This window comes from Genypterus blacodes, unplaced genomic scaffold, assembly GCF_046128005.1.
Source record: "Genypterus blacodes isolate CSIRO-AG114 ecotype Tasmania unplaced genomic scaffold, CSIRO-AGI_Gbla_v1 ptg000040l_1, whole genome shotgun sequence".
Lineage (NCBI taxonomy): Eukaryota > Metazoa > Chordata > Actinopteri > Ophidiiformes > Ophidiidae > Genypterus > Genypterus blacodes.
The window spans coordinates 319718-346262 of NW_027466853.1; the positions used below are offsets into that span (position 1 = coordinate 319718).

At 49.2% G+C, this 26545-nt stretch overlaps 1 protein-coding gene across 1 annotated transcript in view; it reads right to left on the reverse strand.

The window, feature by feature from the left end:
• Positions 1-24950, reverse strand: part of iglon5 (IgLON family member 5) — an 82613-nt gene extending 57663 nt beyond the window's left edge. The window contains exon 1 of the mRNA XM_076148531.1: positions 24877-24950. Within this exon, the coding sequence (XP_076004646.1) occupies positions 24877-24937 (61 nt within the window). The 5' untranslated portion in view covers positions 24938-24950. The remainder of the gene's footprint in view (positions 1-24876) is intronic.
• Between the last annotated feature and the right edge of the window lie 1595 nt (positions 24951-26545).

Here is a 26545-nt window from a genome sequence, read left to right on the forward strand (position 1 = left end):
GCCATTCACACCCCGGATTACAACCCACGTTCCTGTGTGGAACGCGTTATGATCGCAACACAATCTAGCCTTTCAAACCCGGGTAGTAACAGAATACATGAAGTAACTGTAATGGATATCAGAACATAAAAATATAAACTTTTTCCTCCAGACATGCTAAATGAATTTTTTTTGGGAAAATTTACTCAAAATTGTAGTTTTGATTGACAGGCGGCTACAATTTCATGTCATGCGCAAAATTTGGCATTGGCGTCATCTGAAAGTGATCAGATTACCTCTACAATTGTGATTCTTGGATTAAGTTACTGTGTTTTTTTTCTTTCTTTTTTTTTTGACAGTAACCCTCTCAACTCCCCACCAGCATGATGGGATCTCAATCTCACAAGCAGCCAGGTATAAATGTAGCCTGAACAGCTGGGACTCACCGGCGAGATAATATGGAGAGATGGACCCCCCGCCTGGCCGGCATGAAGGTTTTCTGTGGGTGTCTTTGGTTCACAAACCTTCATACTGGTCCATTTTTCCTTTATTACACCAAACGAGACGGCAACCTTCTCAGAAAATACAACCCCGAACGCTTTTGCTGTTTGCTTTCATGAAACGCGACGGGGTCAGAAAGCTAAAGTGGATTTGATCACTGGTCTGAAACCTTTAGATGTAAGGGTTTTTGAAGCAATTCTGAGATCCTTGACCAATCAGAATGAAGAACACGAAGGCGAGATATAATAAAAGCTGACAATGCCAGAGTTATTTTTAATTGGGGTTTTGCATCTGCGTCTGGAGAGTGGAAACCCGTCAGCATGCAGTCTGAAGGGTCTGAGGATATTCACATAAGTATTCTTGGTTACAGGCTTCATTATAGTATTCACATAAACTACAAAGTGACTCCAGGTTGGAAGGAACAAAGCGGAAAAAAACAGGTCAAAAAAATGCATCTTGTCAAGTAAATATTCAGATTGAAATATTAAAAGTACAGAGTCAATTAACATTATAATACTGCCTATCAGGGTTGTGGAGGAGGTTGTGTACATGTGTTTCCAACCCTCTCGGCACGTGTAAAAACACATTTCATTGCCTTCCACATCAGTGGCGCCACAAACCGCGCACGTCTCCCAGCACATTCATCTAATTATGGGAGGGTGGGAGTGGGAGGGGAGGGGGGTCACTCGGCGCCGCAGAGGGAAGAAGAAGAAGAAAACTTGACAGGTTTGTATTCATGTCGCGAGTGGGGTTCAGATCATTTGCAAAGCCATCAACTGGATGTCCTTTCATATCTGAAGTCTCTGCTGGCCTATCGCTCCGACACGCTGGGGATCTTAATGATGCTTCTCTTATTTGCAGTTATTTCAGGAAATTCAATGACTTACTTGCCAGGGTCATGAGCAAAATGAACAAGACAAGCATCTTTGAAGATTATGATAATGGAAACGGAGGGCAAAATTGGAATTGTTTTAAAATTCACCCGCACGCTCCACATCTTATTATCCCTCCGCTTGGCAGCCACCCATTTTCAGAGGCGTGATGAAAATACACATTAGATGCGTTCACTGGCACCGCTATGTATCTGAGAATTTTATGGCCTGTAAAGTTTGGCATTTCGGGATGTTGAAAATAAACACTCTTCACGCGGCGCAGACCTAGAGAAAGGACTCAGAGACGTACAGGAAATGGGTCCATCCACTGAACGGCGTGAAGGATTTATTCAGGGCGGCAGATGGAACGCGCAATCTTCATCGTATAATTTGGTTTGGTTTTTGACGTTCACGACTGCAGACGACTTTATTGAGACCAAGATTGAAACCTTCCGTTCTTCGTGGGAGAATGACTGCTCAGAGCTTGATACACCCCCAAACTAAAGGACCAGATGGTGCAGACTAAAACACACTTTAAGAGGGAGGATGTTGTTTCAAAAGGCAAACTCATGCAAATCAGGTCCACAGTGAAGCTGTTGACTCATGCAATTTCACAGTGTTTACCAATAACAAATTGGAATAGAAGGCTAATAGTGCTTTCTGAGCAGAACCCCGGATAAGGCGGAGTGTTCAGAGGAACGAGTTATTACAGCTGACCTCAGAGCCGAAATGCCACATTAGCAAATTAAGAAACGGTTAGAAGGTGCACGGCATGAAACGGCTGCGGAGGAAGGACGGCGTGACCTCAGAAAATGCAAACACATTAAGAAAATGTTGGTTACGGCCCCTTGAGCTCTGGAGGCGAAACAAGTGGTGACTCAAACATGCAATTACATCAGCTGGACAGGCTGAGCTGCTTTATGTACAATGGCATTGTGTCCAGTCTGCCTCCAAGACCAATGATTCATCTCATTGAGAACCCGATGGTGCTTTGTTTGATGCCTCCAGCCACGATTGTTCGGTGAGGGACTTGCCACTGAAAAATAGCGTGAAATAAAGATTTTCACTATGTTTGCACATTATAGACAAAGCACAAGTGTGTTTGGGCTACAGTGTTGCATCTGGGGTGTTTGTCAAGCTCTTCATGTACACACAGTTTCTGCACATTGTTTAATATATACAGTATATACATAAGCATTATCCTGATTTATTGTCGAGGGAAGCAGAGTGCGGGTTGGCCAATAAGCAGTGATCATGCGTGGGTTAACCGTTCATGAGTCTGATGCCTGGTGGGACAAACAAACTCCTAACACCGTGTCTGCAGAGTTAGAGATACTTCTCCAATTCTGCCCTCCTCCTCCATCCTGTTTGCCGTGCTGGACAGCTGGAGCGCAGTACAGCAGCTAGAGGAGTTTGGAAGGACATGGCAGGCTGCGTGGGAAGACGGGTGGGTGTACAAGGGGGCGTGAGGGAGCCAGGTGCTGTGAAGTGCGACTCTGCCCTCCCAGCTGATGATCAAAGATGGGTATAACTGCCAGCAATGACATGGCAGCTGCCCAGACCAAATGTACACTGTGGACCACAATGGGACAACACAATAGATCCACCAAATCCTCTGTGTGCTTTGACTAACCCCCTGCTCCCTCATTTGATCTAGCCTCACACTTTAAAGGGGGTTGTGTGACTGGGGACTTTTAGAGACAAATTAGAGACAGAATGTGTCCCTCCAGCCAGCAAGCCAAGATAATGTTAATGATGTCTTATGGGATCCTCGGCGAGAAAAGACTCCTGATGTAGATCCAGAGGGATCCACTGTGACTTCTGGCTCTACTCTGTACTTCACGATAACTCCTGCTCAGAATTCTCCTCTAATAGAATTAAACTCTTGATAAAGAACCTTTCCGTAAGGCGATTATCTATCGTGTCAAGATATGTGAACATAGGTCTTCCCGGGGCATTCAGAGAGATGGTGAAACTTTTCCCAGATGGCATTTACTGAGAGTGCTTTGTCAGATGGATCTTATGGAAGAAGAAAAGCACTTGGAGTGAACGGGAGATAATTGCCGTGTGTCCCATATGATCTGCTGTGAAAAACTGGCCCGGCGGACCACATAAGAAAAGAGCATTCTTTGAATCAATGTGCTGGACATGATTTGGAAAATCTGTGGCACTAAATGCTTTTACTGAGAGACATTATGACCCATAAAACAACATCAAATGGCAGATGAGACCGCCGTGCACTGTTTGGGCCATTACAGTCCATTAGTAAAATTCATACAGTATTTATTTGACATAAGGACAGAGGCGTACGGGCAGTAATGCTATATACTCAACGTATAGTGTTGACCATATGCTTGCGATGCAAAGTCTTACAGCCATGTGTGGGTGTGCTCCATTGACACCGATAACACTCCCCATAGTAAAAGCATTGTGGGATCAATACACTCAGGGGCATCACCTGTGCTGCCTGGAGCCCTGCTAAAAGCCTCTGTGTCTCGTCTGGAGATGGAGCAGGCATCCCTGGGGACTCGGCTCACAGCAGAGACAGAAAAAGGGAACCTCCTCACCCCCCCGCTGCTGTATCAGAGCATTGGAGCCTCCATCACACTGCAGGGAAACCAACTTGACTCTTCAGGGCTGCACTGTCGCTCACCGTCTCTAATTAAAGTCCTGTTAACGCTCGGGCGGGGCTCTACCGCCGGCCGTCCCCCAAAGGCCACGTTGGGCGAGCTGGCGGCACGGTAGTACGAGCTGAATGTCACAATCTCCTTGGACCGATCAATCCAGGCTATCAGATATCAGACACCTGCAGGACTGCTCTAGCCACCGACCACACACACACACAAACACACACACACACACACACACACACACACACACAATAGTACAGCATCCACACAAACACGCACATACACATTGGCCAAGGACCAGCTCTGGTTTGCAGACAGACATGCTGAGCCTGAAGCTTTCCTCTCCAAAAACACTTTGTCTTTCTCCCGTTTCAGCCACATTATTATCTGCGCTCCAGCTTGATGAGACAACTCCCATGTTGAGGTGACCCTCTGCTCCACGCCGTGTCACTCGCTCACCGGCTGAGAACCGCATCGCCCGCTCAAGGTCACAGACAGCGGATTACCCCAGGAGAGAGAGAGGGAGCCAGACGCCTCGACCGCCCCTAACACACCGCCATCCCCCCCGTCACTCGCCTGCGTCTTTGTTTGATTTCTAATTGTCTCTGTAAGAGGTTCTGGCCTGTGGGGCGAAATTGTACAGACGACAACAACCATTTTGTATTCGCTTGTATTAGTCATTCGAGGAACAATCAGCGATGGTAAACACGGCGTTTGCCCTCGCCGGGAGTCCTGGGTGTTGTTGATGACAATCACTGTTAGGTCGATCCTCTGCCTCTAACCTACAGGAATGACAACAACTCCCTTATGTAAACCTGTGAGGGAATGTTTGTTTACAAGGCGAGGACGGACGAGACGCGCCGCCTGACGTGCCACTTACACCGACGTGGGACGGTATGGAGCACAGACGCTCGATTCATCCACAGAACACTGCCGTCATCCTCCCGTCCTCTGCTACCCATCCATCATTACGGGTTTCTTGGCAGTTGCTGGTTCTATTTTTCTCCTTCCCAAGCCCAATCAATACGGTCAGCAATAATGCATGAGTCCGGCTCGACTCGGTGTCGGTTTCTCACGTTTTCTACATTTCTCCTCCACGGTTTCTCTCTCTCCCTCTCTCTCTCTCGTTCTCTCATCCTCATTGTACAAGGTGTTGCTGCCTTTTCAACCCTGACTATCTCATTATCCCACTCTCCCAATCCCTGCTTCTTTTCACTTATTTATTTTTTTCTTAACTCTCATTTGCGCCACCCTTCACAATGGCTAATAATACACTTCAGTGTTTCCATCACTGGTGAAGTGTATTCCCTCGACACTGCCATGGCTTCCCGTCTCCATTACAACAAACACCCCCATTATTCTCCCCGTGTCTTTCTTTGGCCATTCTCCTCGCTGTCTTTATGTTTCCCCTCTTCCTCTTACTCATTTTTGCTCCATGCAAAAATGTAGCAAAACCCAGCCAATCTTTTCTGGCATATCCACAACCCCCTTAGCACCGGAGGCAGGATAAGGTGAGCGGGCTTCGGTCTCCCGCCGAGCCGCAGCGCTAATCCACCTGGGGAATAGAACTGTCTCTGTGTGTCATTTGCGTGGAAAACAGACACGATTAATAATCCTTATCACAGCAGATCTGCTTCCAACAGCAGACTCTCCGCTGCTAAATGGCGTCGCTGGCTGCAAATGTGATTCTTCTGAGACATCACAAGTCACTGAGGATTATTTATTTGCACAAACGCGCCTAAGCAAGACCTGATCTTAAGGCAGATACGGCTTTCCTTTACTTGGATTTTCAGGATAATTTGGTGGTCAGGGAAACATGGGTGAGTAACAAGCATTCCAGCCATGCAGACTGCTAAATCAATCCCAATGTGAGCATGTCCACTTACTCTGCTCACTGCACTGCCAACATATTGAGCAAGCATGTTCCTGGATACTGGGGGTAATCCAATCAAAATCCATCATGGGGATCCCATTATGCGATCATTTGCACAACCGCAAAGCATTCCCTGCAAGGAAATATGCAGAAATCAATAACTCAGAACCTTGCCCTCACTCAGGCCGTCCCTTTAAAAAGTTAAAATTAGGTTTGCCAGGGGAATCAAATGAAACTTTTGTTTCCCCCCCCCCTCACAGCTGGAGGAAGGGCTGAGCGCTGAGTGAATCAGAAGGTCGTTCAAATCTGCTCGTGGGATGTTGTTACTGTGAAATTTGGAAGAGAAGGAAAAGGCAGAAGATGGAGTCGGAGTGCCTGGGAGATGCATAATTTCTGCCTTCCATCGTTCCCATTCTAAAGGGAAAAGGGCTTAGGGATTCAATCAGCTTTGGAGAGCCAAAGCTGTATGTGATCCAGTTCTGCCTTGGTGTCTGCGTCTTGCTTACACCAGTGGAGAAGACAAAAAGAGGAGACTAGAGAAGTATAAACAATGTAGGGTCGTTTCCTGGCTGCATTCACCTAAATTACTCTTTCGGGAAGTGGAAACAAAATTAAACCTACAAACTTTTTTTTTTTTTTTTTTTTTTTTTTACAAGCCCTTGTCTGCTTGCCATCTGGCTCGGGCACTTCAATCTCTGTTACACCTTTACGCTGTCGGCTGAACACAAGCCAGCGCTCTGGTATTGATCGGGCCGTATAGCTCTTTTATTATCTTTTCCCTCATCCAAACGTGTGCTTTCTGCTTCGATAGCAATGCCGTCGTGGAAAAGCATAAATTCTGGAGCCCATTTGCAGCGAGTGGGCGGCTAAATGGACGTGAAATCAGGCCATGAAGAGCCAACATGGCACGGCACAGAATCCTATCCTGAGCTCATTAGGAGACACGTGTATATGTTGATGGATATTATTCTCCCAGGCTTCCCGCTATTTAATTAGAATGTTTGTTTGGGTCGCTCTTCCCCCGTAGATTTTGTTTTTTTGGCAGGCGAGCCGTGGGAGAAATCGGGCCCGGCTTCGTCTTGTCAAACTAACAGTGGGCCATAGAGGTGGTGAGGAAGAGGTCCTGAAGCCTCTCGGTGCTTTCAGACAACAGGGCGGCTGTGTGGCAGAGAGAGCAGAGTAAATCGGGCTGTGTGGAGTCACAGAGCCGCGCTGATCAAAGACGCCTCTCTCCGTTTGCTGTCAGAGCTTCCAGCGTCCTCCTGCCCAGCTGGCTGTCTGGCTCGAACTAACCTCGAAAGACCAAGCTAAACACTCTGCCTTGGAAAGACGGCATTATGCGTAATCGGTCTGTGTGTGTGTGTGTGTGTGTGTGGGTCTGTGTGTGTCTGTGTGTCCGTGCAGGTAACGTGGGACGGATATTCAGAATTCCTCCTAGTTGCCTTGAAGATCTACTGTTGCCGTTTTAAAGTCGGAGGAAAAAAGCTGCGCGGGTAAGAGACGGTCCAGCGGGGGAACGGCGCCCGTTGTTTTTCTTTGAATGCGCCTCCACACACGCTTGCTCGCCCGCCTCCATCTCTTCCCACCTCCACTCTCCTTCTCACTGCACACAAGGTAGAAGGCCCTGAGGTACATTATTTCAACAGGTATGCTAATCAGGCACTGTGGAAGGAGGAATCTCTCTCTTTCCTGTGGATGTGCCGAGCCCCGGGGGACGGCTCTACATATATTATATTAGTGCACATGGATTAGCATGAGTTTGTGGACGGATAAGCGCGCGTCTGCTTTTCCATGTGAGTATTTCTGCAGAGACCTGCATACCCACAGAGAGACACATGACCACGTCAGATGCACGGAGGTCTTGATCTCCCAGCAGTCTCTCTTTCTTCTCCATGTATCATGATAGCAGCGCTGCAGCTAGCATCCAATTAGGGAAGCTACACTGCCTGCTCCTCTGCAGCCGCGGTCCAGTTTGCGTGTCCCTTGCATATCCTCCTCCCTTTCATCCCCCCCCCCCCCACACACACACACACACGCATGCTGGGATCGCAGTGTGATGATGCGTGACTAGTCATGATTGAGCCCTCTTTAGCTAACAAGTGCTATCATCTCTGCAAACCTTCACCAGCAAACCCACACTCATAGCTCTCTGCACAATGTGTAAAAGAGGAACAAATGTATGAATTGTCGGATCACAGAGAGGCACAGCACGAAATCCCAGACTGAGTGAACACTGTTAGTAGGATTGTGGACCATGTGGGGGATGAAAGCTGAATGTGCAGCTGTTCAGTTACAGAGGTGACTCCCTGGAGCTCTGATTTCCCGTCCCCTCTCTGGGACCACGAGTCAGTCTGGAGACGTGGAGTCGACGTAGCATTATGATGAATGAAGCGGCTCGGTTTTTAAAAAACAACGTCCTTGAATTAGGGCGGGTGCTGGAGTGTTTGCTCCCCACAGGCTCCTTAAAAAGGACAGAAATAAACCAAAGCCCCTCTTCATTTATCAGAATGACACGTCTCTATTGGCTTATAATTTGGGGGGGTGGGGGGGGGGCGTGCTCGATAAATCTTCCCAAATGGCTGCCGAGCGCCTGGCTCTCTTACCTCGGCAGGGTTTAGGCGCTCTAACTCTCCATTTCCCTCACATCTTCACACCTGTGACCCTTTAGCAACGATTACGCCTCCCCACACACACCAGACATGCCCTCTATATTACAATATTACAACAGTATAATGCACATGCAAGAAGAGCATCATGTCTGTGCACCTTTGTCAGTGGAGTGGGAACATGTGACATCCCATCATTGCACCCGCCGCCCCCCGTCCCCCCCACCATCGCCCCAAAGCTGTGCGGCGCTGGCAGAGGGCAGACCAAAGGCTGAAGCTTCTAATTCACTGAGCCCTGAGGCTAAATGACAGATAGTCAATGGCCTGTTCCTCCGCATGCTATATCTCCCACGGCGTCTGCAACAAACTCATTTTCCTCACAAGAAAGAATCACAAAGACTTCCCGAGCCTCCCCATAGTTCTGCTGGCAAACTGAAGAGTGTGAAGAAGACGAAGGTATAAACAGCAAAAAAGAAAGATTGAGGTTGAGGGCAGGAGGAAAAAAAAAAAAAAATTGGGAAAAGATGTGATGGGTTGAAAAGAAGGGGAAGGGCGGTTTGAAGTGAAACGAGATAGCGTCGGGGTGGGGGGATGTGAGGAGAGAGGAGGGCGGGAGGGGGGGGGCGAAGAGAAAGCGACACACTTTCCGGGCTTATTTACACGTAGCTGCCAGTATGACAGGTAATTTGGGCAAATTCTCCACAGAGCCTGAAGCAGAAGGCGGAGGGGATAAAGACGAAAGGAGAGAGCAAAAGAGAGAAGAAGGGAGAGGAAAAAAGAGGGGTGAGGAGAGAGAGAAAGAGGAGGTGGGGGGGGGGGGGGGGGGACGTGAGCAGACTGGCTGATACGGGCTGAGCCGGGTCTGAGAGGGGGAAGACGGCAAATGGGTTTCCTGATTCCAATCTGAGGGGGGAGGAGGAGGTCGGAGGGAGAGGAAGAGGGGGAGAGATGGAAATATGACGGAGTGCTGGGAGCAGGAGGAGGAGGAGGAGGAGGATGAAACAGGGGCGGGAGTCATCCTGTTGACAGAGTGTGATCATTTTATTTATCCGCACCCAGGAAGAGATATCAAAAGCACTTCTTAATTCAATTTCTCTTTTCCTGTTGAGGCTGAAATATCAAGCGAGAGGTGGGAAAGAGATGAGGAGGACAAAAGAGAAAACGTCCCCACGTCTTGCTTTTCATTCATGATTTATTCACTTGTTTGTCTTGCTCGTCTCATGTGCGAGGCAGGTGTACGTGGTTCCTCCTGAGTGCTCTTCATGACGGAGAAAAGCCTGTTAGATTGTATTTATAGAAAGCTTGTGTTCTTCTACACGCCGCCGCTGTCTGTCAGTGCTCAGATCCAATTAGAAAACACTTGTTAATGGAGGGAGCGCTGCCTCTCCCGCTGCCGGGTGTGGGTGTGATGACTTTATTCCGGCACGTAGTGACAGCAACCGAGGTGCAGACGACAGTTACAGAGATAACGATGAAGAAGATAACGAGGTGTTTGTCGCCGTGGGCGGTGGTCCCCTCGGGTGTAACGCCCGCTCATTGGAAAATTTGCAGGATTCTACTTCCTGCCATGACTCACAATTCACAGGAGAAGGAGCTGCCCCGAGTTGACCTTTTCACCCTGCAATCATCTGTGCTCTGAGACTCAGGCATCGCAGAAGTGACAGACCCTTCTTCTGTCACCTGCATGCATGCAGCTTATGCACCTACGCAGCCATGAAGACATACAACACTGATCTAGAAAAAGTCAAGAAAGAGGAACGAGAAGAAAATTCAACAATATGCTTGAAAAGCTACGATGGATGGGCAAGAAAAAGACCAAAAGCATTGCTCGTCTTGGAACGTTTTACACACAGCTCCATGCAGAGCAGCTGCTTAGCTATCTGACTGTTTACGCCACAGCCAGAGCGAAGAGAGCAGCCGAGGTCCAGCACACGAGAATGAAGAGACGGAGGGAGCAAATTGAATGAAAGAGAGAAACAGGGAGCAGATGGGCAGAGGGAGAAACACAGGCAGGAGCAAAGAAAGAGAGTTCACGGGAGCAAATGAAAGAAAGAAAGAGAGTCAAAGAGGGGAAACTGAGAAAGAATAGAGAGGGAAGAAGACACGAGAGGATGAAGATGAAGAGGAAAGAGGAGGACGCAGAAGTGCAGGACAGAGTGAGGGGAGCAGGCGTGGTCAGGCCCGAAGTCCATTTGCCGCACCAGGAGATGGCTGAGCAGATACCAAACGGGGGGGGAGGTCAGGGGGTGGGGGGATGAGAGAGAGAGAGAGAGAGAGAGAGAGAGACAGAGAGACAGAGAGAGAGAGAGAGAGAGAGAGAGAGAGAGACAGAGAGACAGAGAGACAGAGAGAGAGAGAGAGAGAGAGAGATAGAGAGAGATAGAGAGAGACGGAAACGCGACGCTGCTGAGATAAAGATGAAGATTACAGAGTGAAGAAGACCAGGGGACGATTCTGGCTGATTATCGCCGCCGATGATCACAGTGTTGGCGGTTCTCATAATGAAGGTGGCGGGGATCAAACGTTGCATAATGGTTTGATGATATGACAGAGAGATGACTTGATTAAAATTGCTACTGATGCCGGTGATGATAGTGGCATTTGTTGGCACAATCTTAATCACGCAGATTCCATATCGCTGCACTATAATTCACTATTGTAGGGAGGCTGGCTCACATGGGCTGAACATTTTTGCATATTGTACCCAATAATCCTCCACACGCCTTCATGAATATTCAAACAGGAGTGCTGCCCCGGGGGTGTATTTCCAATTTTCAAATAGTTCGACTGCAATCCCTAAACAGGAAGTTATGGTTGCAGCATTTAAATCCGACTTAACCGTCTCCGAATCTCCTCCAGTACCGAGTGTACTCTGTGTTGTACCCTCCTCCCCCTCAGCTGCCGAAGGTCCCACCCACCAGCTGCCACTCATCTTGATTAGGCTCCTTTTAAACTGGAAGAAAATGAGAATCAGCCACACATCAACTGATCAATCATTGCACCAAGACGAGGTCACAATGTTTCATCACCCGTTTGCTCCTCAACTCCAAATTGGATCAAGATTAGTAAAAATAGAAGACGTGTGGAATAAACGCTATGGGGTCAAGACTCAAAAGTTCAAAAGCAACCACGCTGGTAAGAGTTAGAGAGGAGAAGAGTCAAATCAATAACGGGCAAGACGCCTACTGATTGACAAGTCATCTATCCACGTGTCTTCGGTTTCACCTGCACCACCTTGGCTTTGCCCTCTGCCTCGCTCAGGTGAAGGGCAAAGCCAGAAGAGGAGCAGAGAGGAAAAACACGAGGCGTCTGCTTCCAACTAACAAGTCTGAGAGGAGGCGCGCTCGCCTCATCTATAATTACTGACCGTCTGCGGCTTATTCTCACTCTTCTCTTCTTGGTTCTGATCGTTTTTCATCTCCTCCATATAATGACCCCACGAAGCAAACGATAAACATCCAAACATTCTCAACACCGCAACCGAAACGGGAGATTTACAGACGTACACACGCAGGTAGACACAAACTGATCCTATAGAAACTGCGTAAAGCACTATGTAAAATGTCACAAATGTACATGCTTTAACGATACATACACGCCAACCTGATGGAGTTGTACTCCTGCGTCTTACCTTCAGGCTTTGTGTGGTGAGCACTTGCGTAAACAAAGCTTTGATTAACTGGTCTTTAGTACAACCCCAATCTTAGAAAAGCTCAGATATGCAGCAGCTCTGTTTTGCTTTACACAGGTAATGTACGGCAAGGTCATCCGTCAAACCCGGCGTAATTAACTGGTTGCCTTGAAAACGCGCCTTTAGGATACCATTAACCCCTGCTAGCCCTAACGAGGCTGAGCAAACAAGACTAAATACGCTGGCAAACACATATCTGCAGCGAGAGCGAGTGGGCGAGTGGGGAGGAAAATCTATTTCATGAATATTGGATTCCATTATTAGGGTGAAAAAACAGCTTTGCGGCGGATCATTCTTTAATGATCCAAAGTCCACATGCATGAATGTTTTAGCGTGGGCTGCCTGTATGATAGAGGTGAAAGAATAAGGGGGAAAAAAGAGGGAAATCATCTGGCCCTGAAGAAGCAGAGGCTTTTCGGCAAAAAACGTCGGCATGTTATTGGATGGGCACGATATCAAATTATAAATAGCTTTAAAAGATATCTTTGTCCGGGGATCAGGAGGGCGAGGAAAGCCGTCCCCCCTCCGCGGGTTAGGAGGGACAATGAGACGAGGCCAAGGTTGAGCGCCTGGATCAGGGTCTCAAACTGTTTTGGGCCTCAGAGGGTGGTCGCTCTCAGACACACTCATCTTCTTATTTGTTATTTATGGCGTCGTCTCGTTCTGGGCAGCGATTTGCGGGACGCCGTATGAAGTCCAGACGAAAGACTAAACTCTAATGAGACTAAACGTCTCATTTGTGCAGTCTCATCTGCATGCGACACAAATCCACCATCCCCATACTTTCTTTGCCTTTTATTTTTGGAAGTGAACAGCTGCCATCTTCAATATCGTTATTTCCGAGAGATTTTCATTTTCGCTTTCATTCATTCCCTCTGAATCAATCAGCGACATAGCTGTGACTGACATTCCAGCCAAGCACAGTGGTGGTGGCAGATGGTGATAAAGTTATCATTCCAGAGAACCCCACGCAAGTTAATATTAGCCAGAGCACTCCAGAGTCAATCTGTCACCTTTAGTCCGTCACACATTTGGAGGTTACATGAAAGTTCAGGAAGTGTGTTTAAAGCTACAAAAATCACACGGAATTACAAGAAATGCCACATTCCAGGGAAACCTTCATGGAGGGTACTTAACGTCAGCAGCTTCTACTGTCGAAGCAGGCGGAATAACGTGGCCATGACATTAATGTGGCAACCAACCGGGCAGAGCTAATAAATAAACCAAACAACCAACCGCCGAACACAGGCGTCCATACTGTACGCGTCCGTCTCGACCAATCCGATCCTTTGTCCATCCCTGGAGTCTCCTCACTCCCTCCAGCTGAGCCAATTACCTTCTGTAAACCGGGGGTTCCTTATCTCTCACTCCCTCACAGGGTCCGTCACAGTCATCGTCTCACCCGACCTCCTTATAAACAGGACGCCACACGTCACAGTCTTCGTCCAGACGGTGTCACCAAGTGGACGGTAGGGTTTCAACTCAAGGATCGAGGCCCAATTATGGAGTTGTGAGTTCTCCACAGTCCTCCAGGGACGAAGGAGGAAGGTTGATGCACATGTCTTTGATGGAGACAACACAATCTTTTTTTCACCTGTCACCTGTCAGCTTTCACCATAGCAGGATCCCATTTGCCCAGGGATTGAACCTGGATCCTTCTGTTACCAAGCAGGTGTTTTTCCTTTGCAGGACATGAGCTCTTCCGCCTGTCTAGCATATAAAGATGCGTCAAGTGTTCCTCTCAGCATCATGTCTGAGCTATTAGGAGAGATGTCGCTTTAGAGTTCTTACACCCGACTTGTCTACAGACAATCAGCGCAGGAATCAAGGACAGCTGCATTTTTGAAGGACGTTCTGTATCGTTTGTACGTCGACAGTACAGACGTGACAGCCATCCCCCTTACCGAGTGTGAAACGTTCCTCTTTAATTTGGGCAATCAATTCAGGGCAATCAATGTTACATTCATCACGGCACTTCATAAAACTGACTGGGCTGTGAAATGACTGCAAAAACATCCAGACGGAGCAAGCACAGCGAATTTGTAATCTGTGAGAAATGCTTTCTAACCTTTTTTAACAGACTAACATGCAAAAATCAGAATCTGGAATTAGGACGTTTATATCCATCACTATTTGAATTATCTCAACGTCCTCGAGCAGACATGTTGTCCTCGTCTGATGCATTGGCCGCCATTTAGAACAATCTCTTCAACTCTGTGGTACATTTCTCCATTTATGCAGGTTGTGCGCTTTTGGACAATTCCTGAGCCAAAACTATGAACAAAATCCTTTCAAATCATGGCAGATAAATGGTTATAGTCCTGTACACTACGGTGCTGGTTCTGCTAAATTGGACACATATGCTGCACGTGGAGAGCGCACACACCCCTTTTGACCGTTAAATACTTCCTCAGACTTCTTGAGGGTGTCATCCCCTGACTGGCAAGCCGTGCACGGCGTTATTAATGCTGGTGTCATTCCCATTAACCTTGCTGCAGAGGGAGTGCGATGCAAGGGGCGCCACAGCGGGGGCAAGGCATGGCTTTTATTACAATATGCGAAAGATACGGCGCTACTGGGATGATCGGTTGGGGGGAGGGGGCGATATGGAGTGGGGGGGGGGGGGGCACAACTGCGATGATACGTGTAATCATGCTTGTCTGTGTCCCCGCAGACATGGAGATGCCCCAGAAAAGGCAAACAGAGGGCTTTGGGTCGTGTGCTTTTTTGTCTTTAAGTGCGAAGTGAAGTAGCGCCGGTTGAGTAGGCACAGTCAGAGGGGCCGCGGGGTACCCAAGGCTGAGCAGCAAAGCAGAACTTACAGTACACAAACTGACTGGGTTTTACAATGCAAGAAATGTTGTGCAGCTGTAAAGCATTTCCTTTCACTTCCACGTTTCTGTGTAATTGCTGCCCTCGGAATTGAAATGTTACTTACAAAGATACGGTATTTCAGCCTTTACGGACTAGTATTCCTTGACAACTCTGTGTTGCATTATCTTTGCTTTCAGCTTGTGCAGCACACCGTCGTGTGAAAGTGGAATCTGCTGGTTTAGATTTCCCTGCATTAAGGGGGAAGAAGGAAAAAAAAACACAATGCTACATCAAGCTACGCAGTCAAAATGCTGACATTAGACATCTATATACTTTAGAAGAACAAGCATGTTGCAATGCGGTGAACAGATATGAGCTATTAAATAACCAAGCCATGCCTACTCAGCACATACCATCAAACGCATCATACTCAGCCCGTCATGCCAGATTTGAATGCGAAAAATCCTTTTAGTAATCAAGACCATTCATTACATATATGATGTCATTGCTGTAATGGTCTGAAATAATTGAACCTTAAGGCAAGTCTTCTCTTGCCATCATCACTTCACATTAATTCACCACACAAACCAGTCTAATAAAAAAAATCTAATTAAAGGGAAATCAATAGCACTAGCACAACTCCTTCCAACACTTTTCGATTCATAAATCCTCTGTAGGCTCGACTGAAATGCAATTTTGGGTCCAAACTTCTGCCATCTTTCTTTTCTCCTGTCAAAAACAAAAAAAATCTCAATGGGCGCCTTTATGTCAATAGAGGCTGATCGTGATGAATTGGAGAGAGGATCGATCACGTCGGCGTGATTGAGAAAACACCTGCACTGTCCGCCCCGCATTTGTCATGTCTGATTTTGCAGCCTCGCCGCGGCATACAGATCAATTCTGATTACAGCTGTCAGGCCGAAAACAACAAACAAAGTTAAATGCAGGTGTGGTGTAGCAGAGGTTTAAGATAAATCGCCCAACACAGAGTTTAATAACAACTGCTGAAGAGGGTAATTCATCATCTGAGATGCAGGCGATGTCTGATTTGAATCGTCAATCGCGTGGGTCTCTGACATCAGCCTTGCACCTTTTCCAGGTTTTATATCCTACGAGTAACTCTGTGCAACTCTGTACGCCGGCCACTTGTTTTTGTCCTCCCATGTAAGCATTCCTATCCCGGAAGGTTTTGCCCGTCGCAAAAGCCGAAAATGCGAACCAGCCCGGCGGATCCTGAATCAACAAATTCACCTGGAGAATGTCAACCAAATACCAAATCCGGCAGCGTCTGGGAGCAGAGCCGTCGCTGTCAGGTGTAGATATTGACCTGTCAGCAAAAATATGTTGTATTACAGTACTGTTGCCCAACATTAAGCAGCTAATTGCCCTTTTCTGACACCTTCATTTTTTTCGTAATGGAAGTGGAGGTCTGCTGACCGCATAAAAGGTCACATCAATACGGCCAGTCACCCCCCCACCCCCGATGGGCAGAGTGTGATGGTGTGTTGCCGTGACTAAATGATTTTTCCTTGTACGAAAGACAATATAGTGTTAAAACGTTGGCCTTTTATTGTACAAATCCTATCTCCTAGTGCTGCAGCCTTATGTATTCTCAGACGGGCGCTTTCCCAGTCGCTCAGGATCAACCGGTATCTACGCATCGATCAGTGAGGAGGAGGAGAAGCTGGGATTCCTGACAAAACGCTGTCCTGGTCTATCTCGACCGAGAGCCCAACATGTCCTGGAGTCAATTGAAGGAGATCTGCGTCAGGCGAAATTTGTGAAAGTATGAGCTGTTATACCCGTATAACAATAACGAAAACGCACAAAAGACAGAATAGCTGTCTTGACGAAAGACACACACACATACACACACCCCCACCCACACAGGGCATTCTGGAGATGGTATAAACATTGTAACCTTGCAACTGGAAATCTAAGTTGTTCGGCTGGAAAGATATCAGCCGGTCGGCTATTGAGCACATCCTCTTAATATTTCAGTGCTGCTTTAAAGGAAACGTAACGTGACTGCGGTTTCAAAAGCACTTTACAGCCTTGAAACATCCAAGAATGGGAAAGGCATTTGCGCAATGATATTAAGCAACAAATTAGAATGGAACTATTCACCAACATTCCTGATGGAAAACAGGAACTGTATTTGATCGAAGCCGAGGTTGAAGGCGCGGCTGCATCCTTGAAATGTCTTGAATAACATCTGAATGGAGCGTCCAGCATCGAGCCGTCCCCAACCCCATGCAGGTCCAAGCGCTAATGGAATCTCACTCGGCGCGTTACAAACCCGGGAAGAGCAGCAAAGGCTTTTAGCGCTATCCAAGCCCCCATCTAATTAGTGAAATATCATAACACAATAACCCAGCAGTGTCCTCTCCCAAACCCAATTAATGGTCCACTGCAGCACCATCGTTTCATGAAATTTCCCAATTATCACAACAGTGCCGCAATCACCAAAGTGATATTTTGTCCAGAAATACACCCGTGATCTATTTCTTCAAAGTCTCACACGGACGCACAGCGGAAACGCAGGGAGGGAACACGCAATCCTACGGCGCCGACACAAAGCAATTCTTTAATGAGTCTGTCACGGTCAAATCCTCGCCCTGACACCCTGACGCCCTAATACGGAACCATTTTATCGTGTGAACATCCGACTTTTCCCTCAAATGACAAGGAAATTGCCCCGGCAAAAGGCAGCGACCCCTACCGGTGCATCAGGACTGATTTGTTTGCCTAATTACAGGTTTCTGTATTTGATTGCTGCAGGCATTGACAATTTTAAGGAATATCTGACATCTAACATCTATAGAACAGATGTAACAAAGCAAGTAGTCTTTGTTGCTGTGTGTGTGTGTGTGTGTACGTGTGTGTGTGTGTGTGTGTGTGTGTAGCAGTAATTGGTGTATATACATTGTGAAAGATGAAAGAAGTTCAGTGAGAGAAGAAGACAGAAAAATACATTTGTCGGAGGCGAGTGTGTGTGTGTAGCAAAGGACAGAATGAATGGGGGTTTCAGAACGGCAGGCAGGCAGGTGGGCAGGCATCTGATGGTTGAGCGGGTGGGTTGATGAGTGAGTGTGTGTGTGTGTGTGTGTGTGTGGTCCCCCAGCTGTCATAATCCAATATTTTCCAGCTCTTCATATTCTTTTAATTTCACTTTTCTCACGCGCTCGCCGTCACAAATGTCTGTGAAGAAGGGGGGGGGGGGGGGGTCCAACCTGTGGCCCCAGACCACTTATCATGACGCCGCCTGCCTCTGTGGTGCCATCAGGTGGCGTGTCAATATTAGCTCCTCAATGTGGCGGCGCCGCACGTCCGCTGACCCCTGGAACTATTTCACTACTCCCACTCAAAGCGACATCACCAAAACACTGCGTCTCTCTCTCTCTCTCGCTCTCTCTCTCTCGATCTCTCTCTCTCTCTCTCTCTCACACACACACTCTGCCTTATCGTCAGCACCAGCGAGGATCAGTCCACCTCGACCGCGGCTTGTTGCGAGGGTCTTCTGATCCCCCCCGCCCCCTCCTTCCTCCCTCACGCCATCTGTCTTTCCTCCCAGCAGCGCTCCTTCAATCATTTTTTCATAACTCTTGCATCTCTCCGGCCTGTCCGCTCTCATAAGCCTCCCTCCCTCCCACCCCCCCCACCTCTGCTCCTCGCTCTCTGCATTAAACACACACATACACACACACGTGCGTTGCCTTGTGTTCTAAGGGGACGTGGGGGAGGGCGACGTCTGATACTTGGGAGTCGTGGAAGGCAAAGAGGGAATGCCGGCCACGCCTGACTTGCAGCAGCCGCCGCAGCAGCAGCAACACGTCTCAGCTACTGACCGGCTCATTATCATTTGGAGCTGCTCTCTGCACAAACTGCACACCCACACAGTCTGCCGCTAACTCCTGACAGGAATTAGAATGATGTGAAAGAAATTCTTACAACCACCATTTACGTGGCGGCCAAGTCCCGGGGACGAACCCCTCAGATGCCTCCCTGGGTCAGTTTGCTCCCATAGGAGACGGCGGTGGTATGTGGTGCTCATTAGTGCACCCGTGTCACTCCTCCACCCCTCACTCCTGCCTCCTTCTCTCTGTCTATTAAAGTCTGGGACACAATTATACCCATTCTGCCTCTCTATCCCCTCCTCCATCGCTCTCTCTCTCTCTCTCTCCTTCTCAGTATGAATGAAAGTCCAGCACACAATTACCCTCCTCCCCTCCAACCTCTCTCTCTCTCTCTCTCTCTTTCTCTCGATGCCTCCCTCTCGTTCACTCTTTATCCATCCCTCCATCTCCCTCTCGCCACCTTTAATAGCTTCAGGAGGAGTCTGTGAAGGGAGTAGCTGCTGAAATATTTATTGATCTGTTTTCCTCGGCCCCCCCCCCCCCCACCCTCCCCCACCCGCACACCCAGAAGTGCCTCCGGGCGGCACGAGTCGGTAGCCGAGAATCCACAGACCCCGTAACCGTTATTCAGCGTTTGTTGCACCCGGTGTTTTTTTACCCGTGTAAACAGAAGCGGGAGGTGCGAGGGGGTCGGACGGAGGTAAGGTAGTGAGAGAGCGACGACAGCTGCGGCCCAGATTGAGAGGTGAGTCGGGGCGGAGAGCTCGTCAGGGTTTTGACACCTTGCTCTCTTTTCTGAGCGTAGAGGAAGCTTCTGTATACGTCTGCAGGCTATTCAAGTAAAAGTAGTCAAGACAATGCCCAGAACAATTACAATTACAACAGCAACAGTATTAGTTTAGGGCTAAATGGATTCACTGATGGATCTGACGCTATCGCCACGTAATTAAAGGGCTTCTGCGCTATCAAACATCCCAACGGCCAATATCACAGCGGTATTGTGGCTCGTCGAACAACCAGCAATTCAGCAGTTTTGTTGGAAACTGTTTTTTCTGCCGCTGTCTGTTGTTGCGTAAATGATTAAACACACACAATAGCACGCGCACACACACACAAAAGCACAGAAACACACAAATAAGCGCGCGCATATACTGCAACCGACACACGACGTGTTCACAGAGCTGAGTCTTCCAGCCAGGCCGGCATTACTGCCTAAGTCTGTCCCATTGATTTGCCGGCAAGCCTCTTGTCTTTCAGTAATGAGGACAGGGAGAGAAGCGGGACCCTGGTCCCTCACAGCTCCCCGAGGAGCAGCAGCCCGCACTAATCTGAATTGTGTTTCCAGTGATGCTAACTCCCAGGCACAAAGTGACTGGAGGGAAGAGAAATCTCTCTGCCTCGCTCTCCTCCTAGCTATATTCAGTCTGCTTAAATGTGCAGCAACATCTGCACATCAACAACATCTCTCTCTAACACACACACACACACACACACACACACACACACGTTCCCCCGATAGCTCAATCTGCATTCAGGACGCTTTGAAAGCTAAATTTTCTGGTATTGAGAGCACATCAATGAGAGTTATTAATATAAGCGGTGGGTGATGCATATATACTGTGTATATACATAGAAAGACATTCCTTTGTCTCCCTGTAGGCTGGAGGCTCCGGGCTGCTCTGACTTTCCATTGATTTACCGCTTACTCCTTTAGCGGAGGAATACTTGAAATTCATCTCCCCCATTGCCCGAGTAAAGAAGGCGCTCCAGACTTCCCTTTGTGTTGGCAAGAGTGCATGGATATATATTTATTTCACTGTCAGCGTGTGTGTATGTGGGCGGGCGTGGCTGAGGTGAGTGCATGAGCCCCCACTTCTCTCTGCTTGTGCAGCCTCTCCACTCCCTCTCCAAAGATCTTTCCCCTGCATTTCAATAAAGCGTGGCTCTTACTCATTCCTGTGGCGCTGCGGCTCGCCGCTCGGGTACATATTCAAACCCGGGCCAACGTGCCGCGCTTTAAACTAGCACTGGGACTCACAGGGGAGGGGAGGGGGGGTGGTTGCATGGGAGGTGAATTACTACAGTGATTAAACACAGTGTAAGTACCTGTCCTGGGCCGAAAACAGTCCCAGTTCCTTTCCATTAAACCAAACTCCATATATTATAACTGTAATTATAATTGCAAACAAGCTTCGCTATAATCATTATTTATGACACTGACACTATGTGTAATTGCCAAACCCTGAACCAATACATGAAGCCCGGTGAAGGTGTTTATCAAAACCGACAGCGGGGATCTCAAGGGCGGCGGGGCGGCACCGCAGATGGTACGTGCTGCGGCGCCTCTGAGACTAACCGTCCTCAGAGGACGCGAACCCGTCACCTCTCAGTCACGGCGCTGGCCAGGGAGGTGCTAACACTACACCACGCAGGGATCGGCTTCACCCCGGAAGGTCGCGAGGTCGCCAGCTCTGGGGTTATCCATCTCTGTCCTGCCAGTAATTGGAAAAGGTGCTTAAGTCGTGGTGCGAGGGCCTAATAGTGGACGGCACCATAAGATCTCACATGCAACGCGATAAAAACACACTTGTTCTCACCCACAGCAGCATGAAACAGAGCAACATGGAGCGACACTGGAGTGTATCAGCTCGCTGTGATTCATCCAGCCAGCGTGACACACCGGGTTCCATTACAGAACCAACAGCACTTAGTCATTTTCCTTCACACTCTCCGTATCTGCCGGCATCAGTCAGTCTGAGGTCAGAACACAGTCTAATCTTCAGAGGGCACTCTTGACTCGGCTAGCAAAATATGCAGATTCAGCATAAGACACACACACACACACACACACACACACACACACAGAGACAGAGCATCAAGAGGAATTCTTTAGAGTGCACACACACACCTCAGTGGAACCACCAGCACAAACCTACTCCAGGCTGGTGACCAAACCCAGGCCTCTCGCTCACTCCAACGCTTGCAGATAAACGGATGACGCCAAGATGGCAGAGCGCTGGTAAGCCGAGCAGAGGGAGCGGCGGCACACAGTAAAACGCCAGGTTTCAGTTTGGAGGGAGAGGAAGCAGAGGCCCCTCCAGAATGGGAGCGCGAGACATCTGTTGGTGCTGGCACACCGCGGCATCTCCCCTCTCTTCATCTGCAAGCCAAGACTGGTGATCCAGCCGAGCAGCGCGTGTGTGTGTTTGTGTGTGTGGTGGGGGAGGCAGGGAAAAATAGGGGGTGGCAACATGCTAACATGTGCTATGAGCATTGACCCCGCTTGGCCTCCATATGTTGCTGAAACAAGAAGGATGATGGGTACACAAAGCAGCCCCGCCTGCGTTCACCTGTTAGTGCCCCGTACACTTCCGCTTAGCACAGCGTCCATCACGGCGGCGGCGCTCGCTGATGTAAACTCCCATCTGTCCCACTGTTTGAACACAGCACCTGTGATCCGTCTGAACGCGGCGCTCGACAACATAAAGGCGCGGGGGGTCAAGACTTCAGGCAGAAATCTATAAAGTCTGAGCAGATTTGCGATCAGCGGATGACTTCATGCTCCGGTTAGCATTCCTACTACAACAAACATCCTTTCAGAGAGACAGAAGCTCAGACCCTCTGCGGGGAGCGACAGGACGCAGCAACAGAAACAGCAGCTCTGCCCTTTGTCATCTTTACTTTCCCCTGAATCTGTGGCGCCATTTTTCTCATTAGCACATCTTGCAGGTCTTTGTCATAACAGAGCTGCAGCGAGCAAGGGCTAACTTGTTTAATTTCACTGGAGGTGTGCGATTACATGCGATGCCTTATTGTGCCCTCGTTGGGAAAACACGTGGGTGGCGAGGACGCACAACGCTTCGCCTCCAACGTATCAGAGAACAAGTTTTGAACGATTGCAGGGAGCCTGTGTGCCGCCGCCGATATGTAGAGACGCTACTTTGCTTTGTATTAGAGGTCGCAGGTCTCGGAGACTTCAAGTACAAAACGACAAAAGCTTTGTCAGAAATGCGGGACGACAAGTAAATGATGTGATGTGTACATTTGTGTGTCATGTCGAGAGCAGGAGAGACGAAACTGTCGAGGCCTTGAAAGCTTTTACCGTTTCTGAGAGACGCAGACGGTAAAAGCACACACACACACACACAGACAGACACACACACACACACACTGACACAAAATGCCAGCATCTGTTAATAACATATTGCTCATACGTAAAGTTAAGTGGCTAAATGGGTGATAATCACTGTCAAAGATGAAACGTACACAATAGAAACGGCACAAACATCACAAACAGCTCCTCGTCTTGCATGTCAACAAGTGCACAACAACAACCCCAAACCCCGTCTGTAAAAACAGTGTTGGTGAAGGGCAACACGCTGCTCTGTCTCCTCACAGCCCAGGCACGGAGGTTTATTCCACTGCTGCATGATTTATCGGGTGGAGGACTGTGGCCTTTTAACCGTCATGTTCTTCCTTCATAATGCATGCATTCCACCTTAAAAGATGGACGTGTTGTGGACCTACAGCAGCCCAGAGGAGCAGGCAGGATTCCTCTACTAGATGAGTCGGATTGACTGCATTTCAATGTGCGCCTCACACACACACACACACACACACACACACACACACACACACACACACACACACACACACACACACACACAGTCATTCCCCGACTGTGGCGTACACGATCAGTCACACCTTCGCATTGGAAAAACCACAGGTTGCAAATGGGGAGGGCTGAGGAGCTGAAGAGCTGAGGAGCTGAAGGCAGAGCCAGAGCGGTGGCAAGTTTGGCTTCAGCGGCTCTGACACCGTCGCCCGGTGTGTTTATGTGCCGCGTATACGTCCTGCGGCGCTGTCCGTCTGCTCGCCGCCTGCCGAGGAGGACGGGGGCTCGCTGTGGCAAGCCAACCGTGACCAGCTGGGCTCTCCTGCCCACACGGAGCTCAGGAGCAGGAGGCTGGAGCCCGTCTGCATCTGCAGGCTGTTAACCTCACATCTTATTGCACTGACACATCAATTATTGTTATTAAGGGCTGGAGTAATTTATTTATATACTGATTTCCCACAGGAGGGAGGGAAGACTAATTGAGGCAGGTGTGTGTGTATGTGAATGTGTATGTGTGGCCATAGTAGATGGGCAGAGGGAAATAAGGGTGAGAATGAAACTGCACAAGCAATATGTAGAGAGAGAGAGGGAGGGGGGGGGGCAATCCCACAGCAGGAAGAGAATATTACAGTGTGACATTATGAAAAACTGAGCAGCATTTTAAATCTCCTGGTCAGCTTCGGTGTGGACATCACAACAACAACATCCACCAACACAGTGTGTGAAGCTGATTAACATGCAGCCAGAACGTCCTGCTGCTGCAAAGGGGATTCAACCGCAGATATTTGGGATTTCTGGAAAACCATTTGTGTCATGGAGAAGATGTGTGTGCGAGAGTGACACACGCACACACACCCTTCCATTTTAACCATTTCTCTCCCTCTCTCGACCTTGGAGACAGAACAGAACACCATCTCTCTCTCTCTATCTCTCTCTCTATCTCTCTCCCCCCCCCCCCCCCCCTCGCCGCTGCATTGCCTGCTGCTACCTTTACTTATTACCCACACACACACACACACGCATCTTCCCACTAACGGTGGTACGTCACGTGCGTGGGATACCGGACTATTCACGTCACGTAAAGGAATGTTCGCTTAAACCTGGAGATTGACGTCTCCGTCTCTCATAGTAAACATCTTAACATGCATCACTCGTTGCTCCTGGCACTGCGCACACACACGCACACACGCACACACACGGACCTTTCTCTCTCTCTTTCTCTCTCCATCCATCCATCCATCCATCTCTCCGTGTCCGCTCACACGGGGATCTGGAGCTCAGTGGCACAGCAGACGCGTGATTCACAGGCAGGTAGACCCCCCCCCCCCCTCAATCAAAGTCATTAGTATTCACCTCCACAGCCGCTCTGTGTAAACGAAACGGCGAAGAATACACGCGTGGGGACTCGGAACCGTGAAAGTGGCCCGTCAGAACTTACCTTTCGACAACAGCACCAGGAACAAGGCGGCAAACGCGTTCCGCAGCACAGCGCAGCCCATCGTGGAGTTGTGATCGATTCTCTGCTTGTTTTTCCCGTGTTTTTTTTTTTATTCCTCCTCTGTGGGGTCTGTGCGGTGCGGGAGCGGGGTGGGGGGGAGGGAGGGAGGAAGGAGAAGGAAGGAAGGAAGGAGGACGGGGACGTGTGGTAGAAAAACGACCCGGGGAACGCTTAGCCAATGTCAACAGCAATTAGTCCGCCGCGTCTACATGAGACTGGACGGAACCATGAGTCTGATCCACTTGACTTTTCCTCTCCGGTGACCCACCCGCGTCTTTGAGCGAGGCGGAGCGGGTTGTTGATCGCGCACACACACAAAATATCCCAGACACTTCGTTTGGAAACCGGAGGAAAAAGGCGAGAAAAGAGCTCAAACTGTCCGGCGAGGCGAGAAGGACCGAGGAGAGGACGGAGGTGCGCGTCCAGAGGAGTCTCCGCTCCAGCCGTGTTCAGCCGCTCCGGCGTGTCTGTCGGTATGCAGCGCGTCCCGTCGCTCCGCACTCAGCGCGTCCCAGGCAGCAGCAGCAGCAGCACCGACTGCGAGGCGCACAAGACAGGCGCATGATTGGCAGCTCAAGGAGGGCCGCTTCCTTCCAATGACCGGCCCCAAGGAAGGAGGCGGGATTTACGATTGCACCGGTGCGCGGCGCGGAGAGGCCGGGCCGAGGAGGCGCGTGCGGCCAATAGGAGGAGCGCGGTGGGCGGGCAGGAGCGCGAGGCGAAGCGGCGGCAGCGGCTGATGTGTGATTTATAGCCAGCGCCGGGTTGCTGCAGTGCTCGGAGAGAAGCGGGAGAGGGACCGGGGGGGTGCAGAGTGAGAGAGAGAGAGAGAGAGGGAGAAAGAGCCGGGCATGAGAACGACAGGGACGGGCTGTGAGAGGAGATGAGCGGAGGGGAGGAGGGGCAGGTGAGGCGGAACCGTACGGGCTCAGGTACCCGGGACTTTGGTGACGTCCGTGTTTCAAAGAGGAGCGGCGTGCTGATGAGGACGAAGAAATGTAGCGTGAAGACTTTGAAAGAGTGTGACTGGCTTGAGTAACCCCGTGCCCGCAACTTCCGGGTACAAACCGTCAGATCCCTCCAGCACTGCGGTTGTGAGGCGCGTTTATAGGAAGACACTTTATATTTATGTGGAAGCACTTTGTAATGAAGTTCGATCTAATGAGCCATTTGTAAACATGTTCGTCTCATTCGTCTGGAAGCTCAGAGCCGGAAAGCGTAATTTTACGGAGCCATTCCCGGTGCCGAGCAATAATCTTTACCGTGAACACACCGCGAGTGTGACAGTGACAGACGCGGGCGGCAACATTGGAAAGCCGTTAACGTCACCGAACCCGCGGCGGACAAATTTATGCACACTAACACTCCGGCAGTTCATTACAGTCACGTTGCATCATGAAGCGGTGGACTGGGGCTGCGTACACACACACACTGACACACACATTCAAGCACACAACATGCAGCCAACAAATGCCCATTGAATCCGTGTTCGTATCGCTGCTTGGTTGTTGTGTTTGATATTCCACACTGGCTGATGTCTCACTGGTGTTGGGAGTTGAGGGACAAACTGAGTGATGGTGAAGGATGATGAAGATCCCTAAGAGAGGCC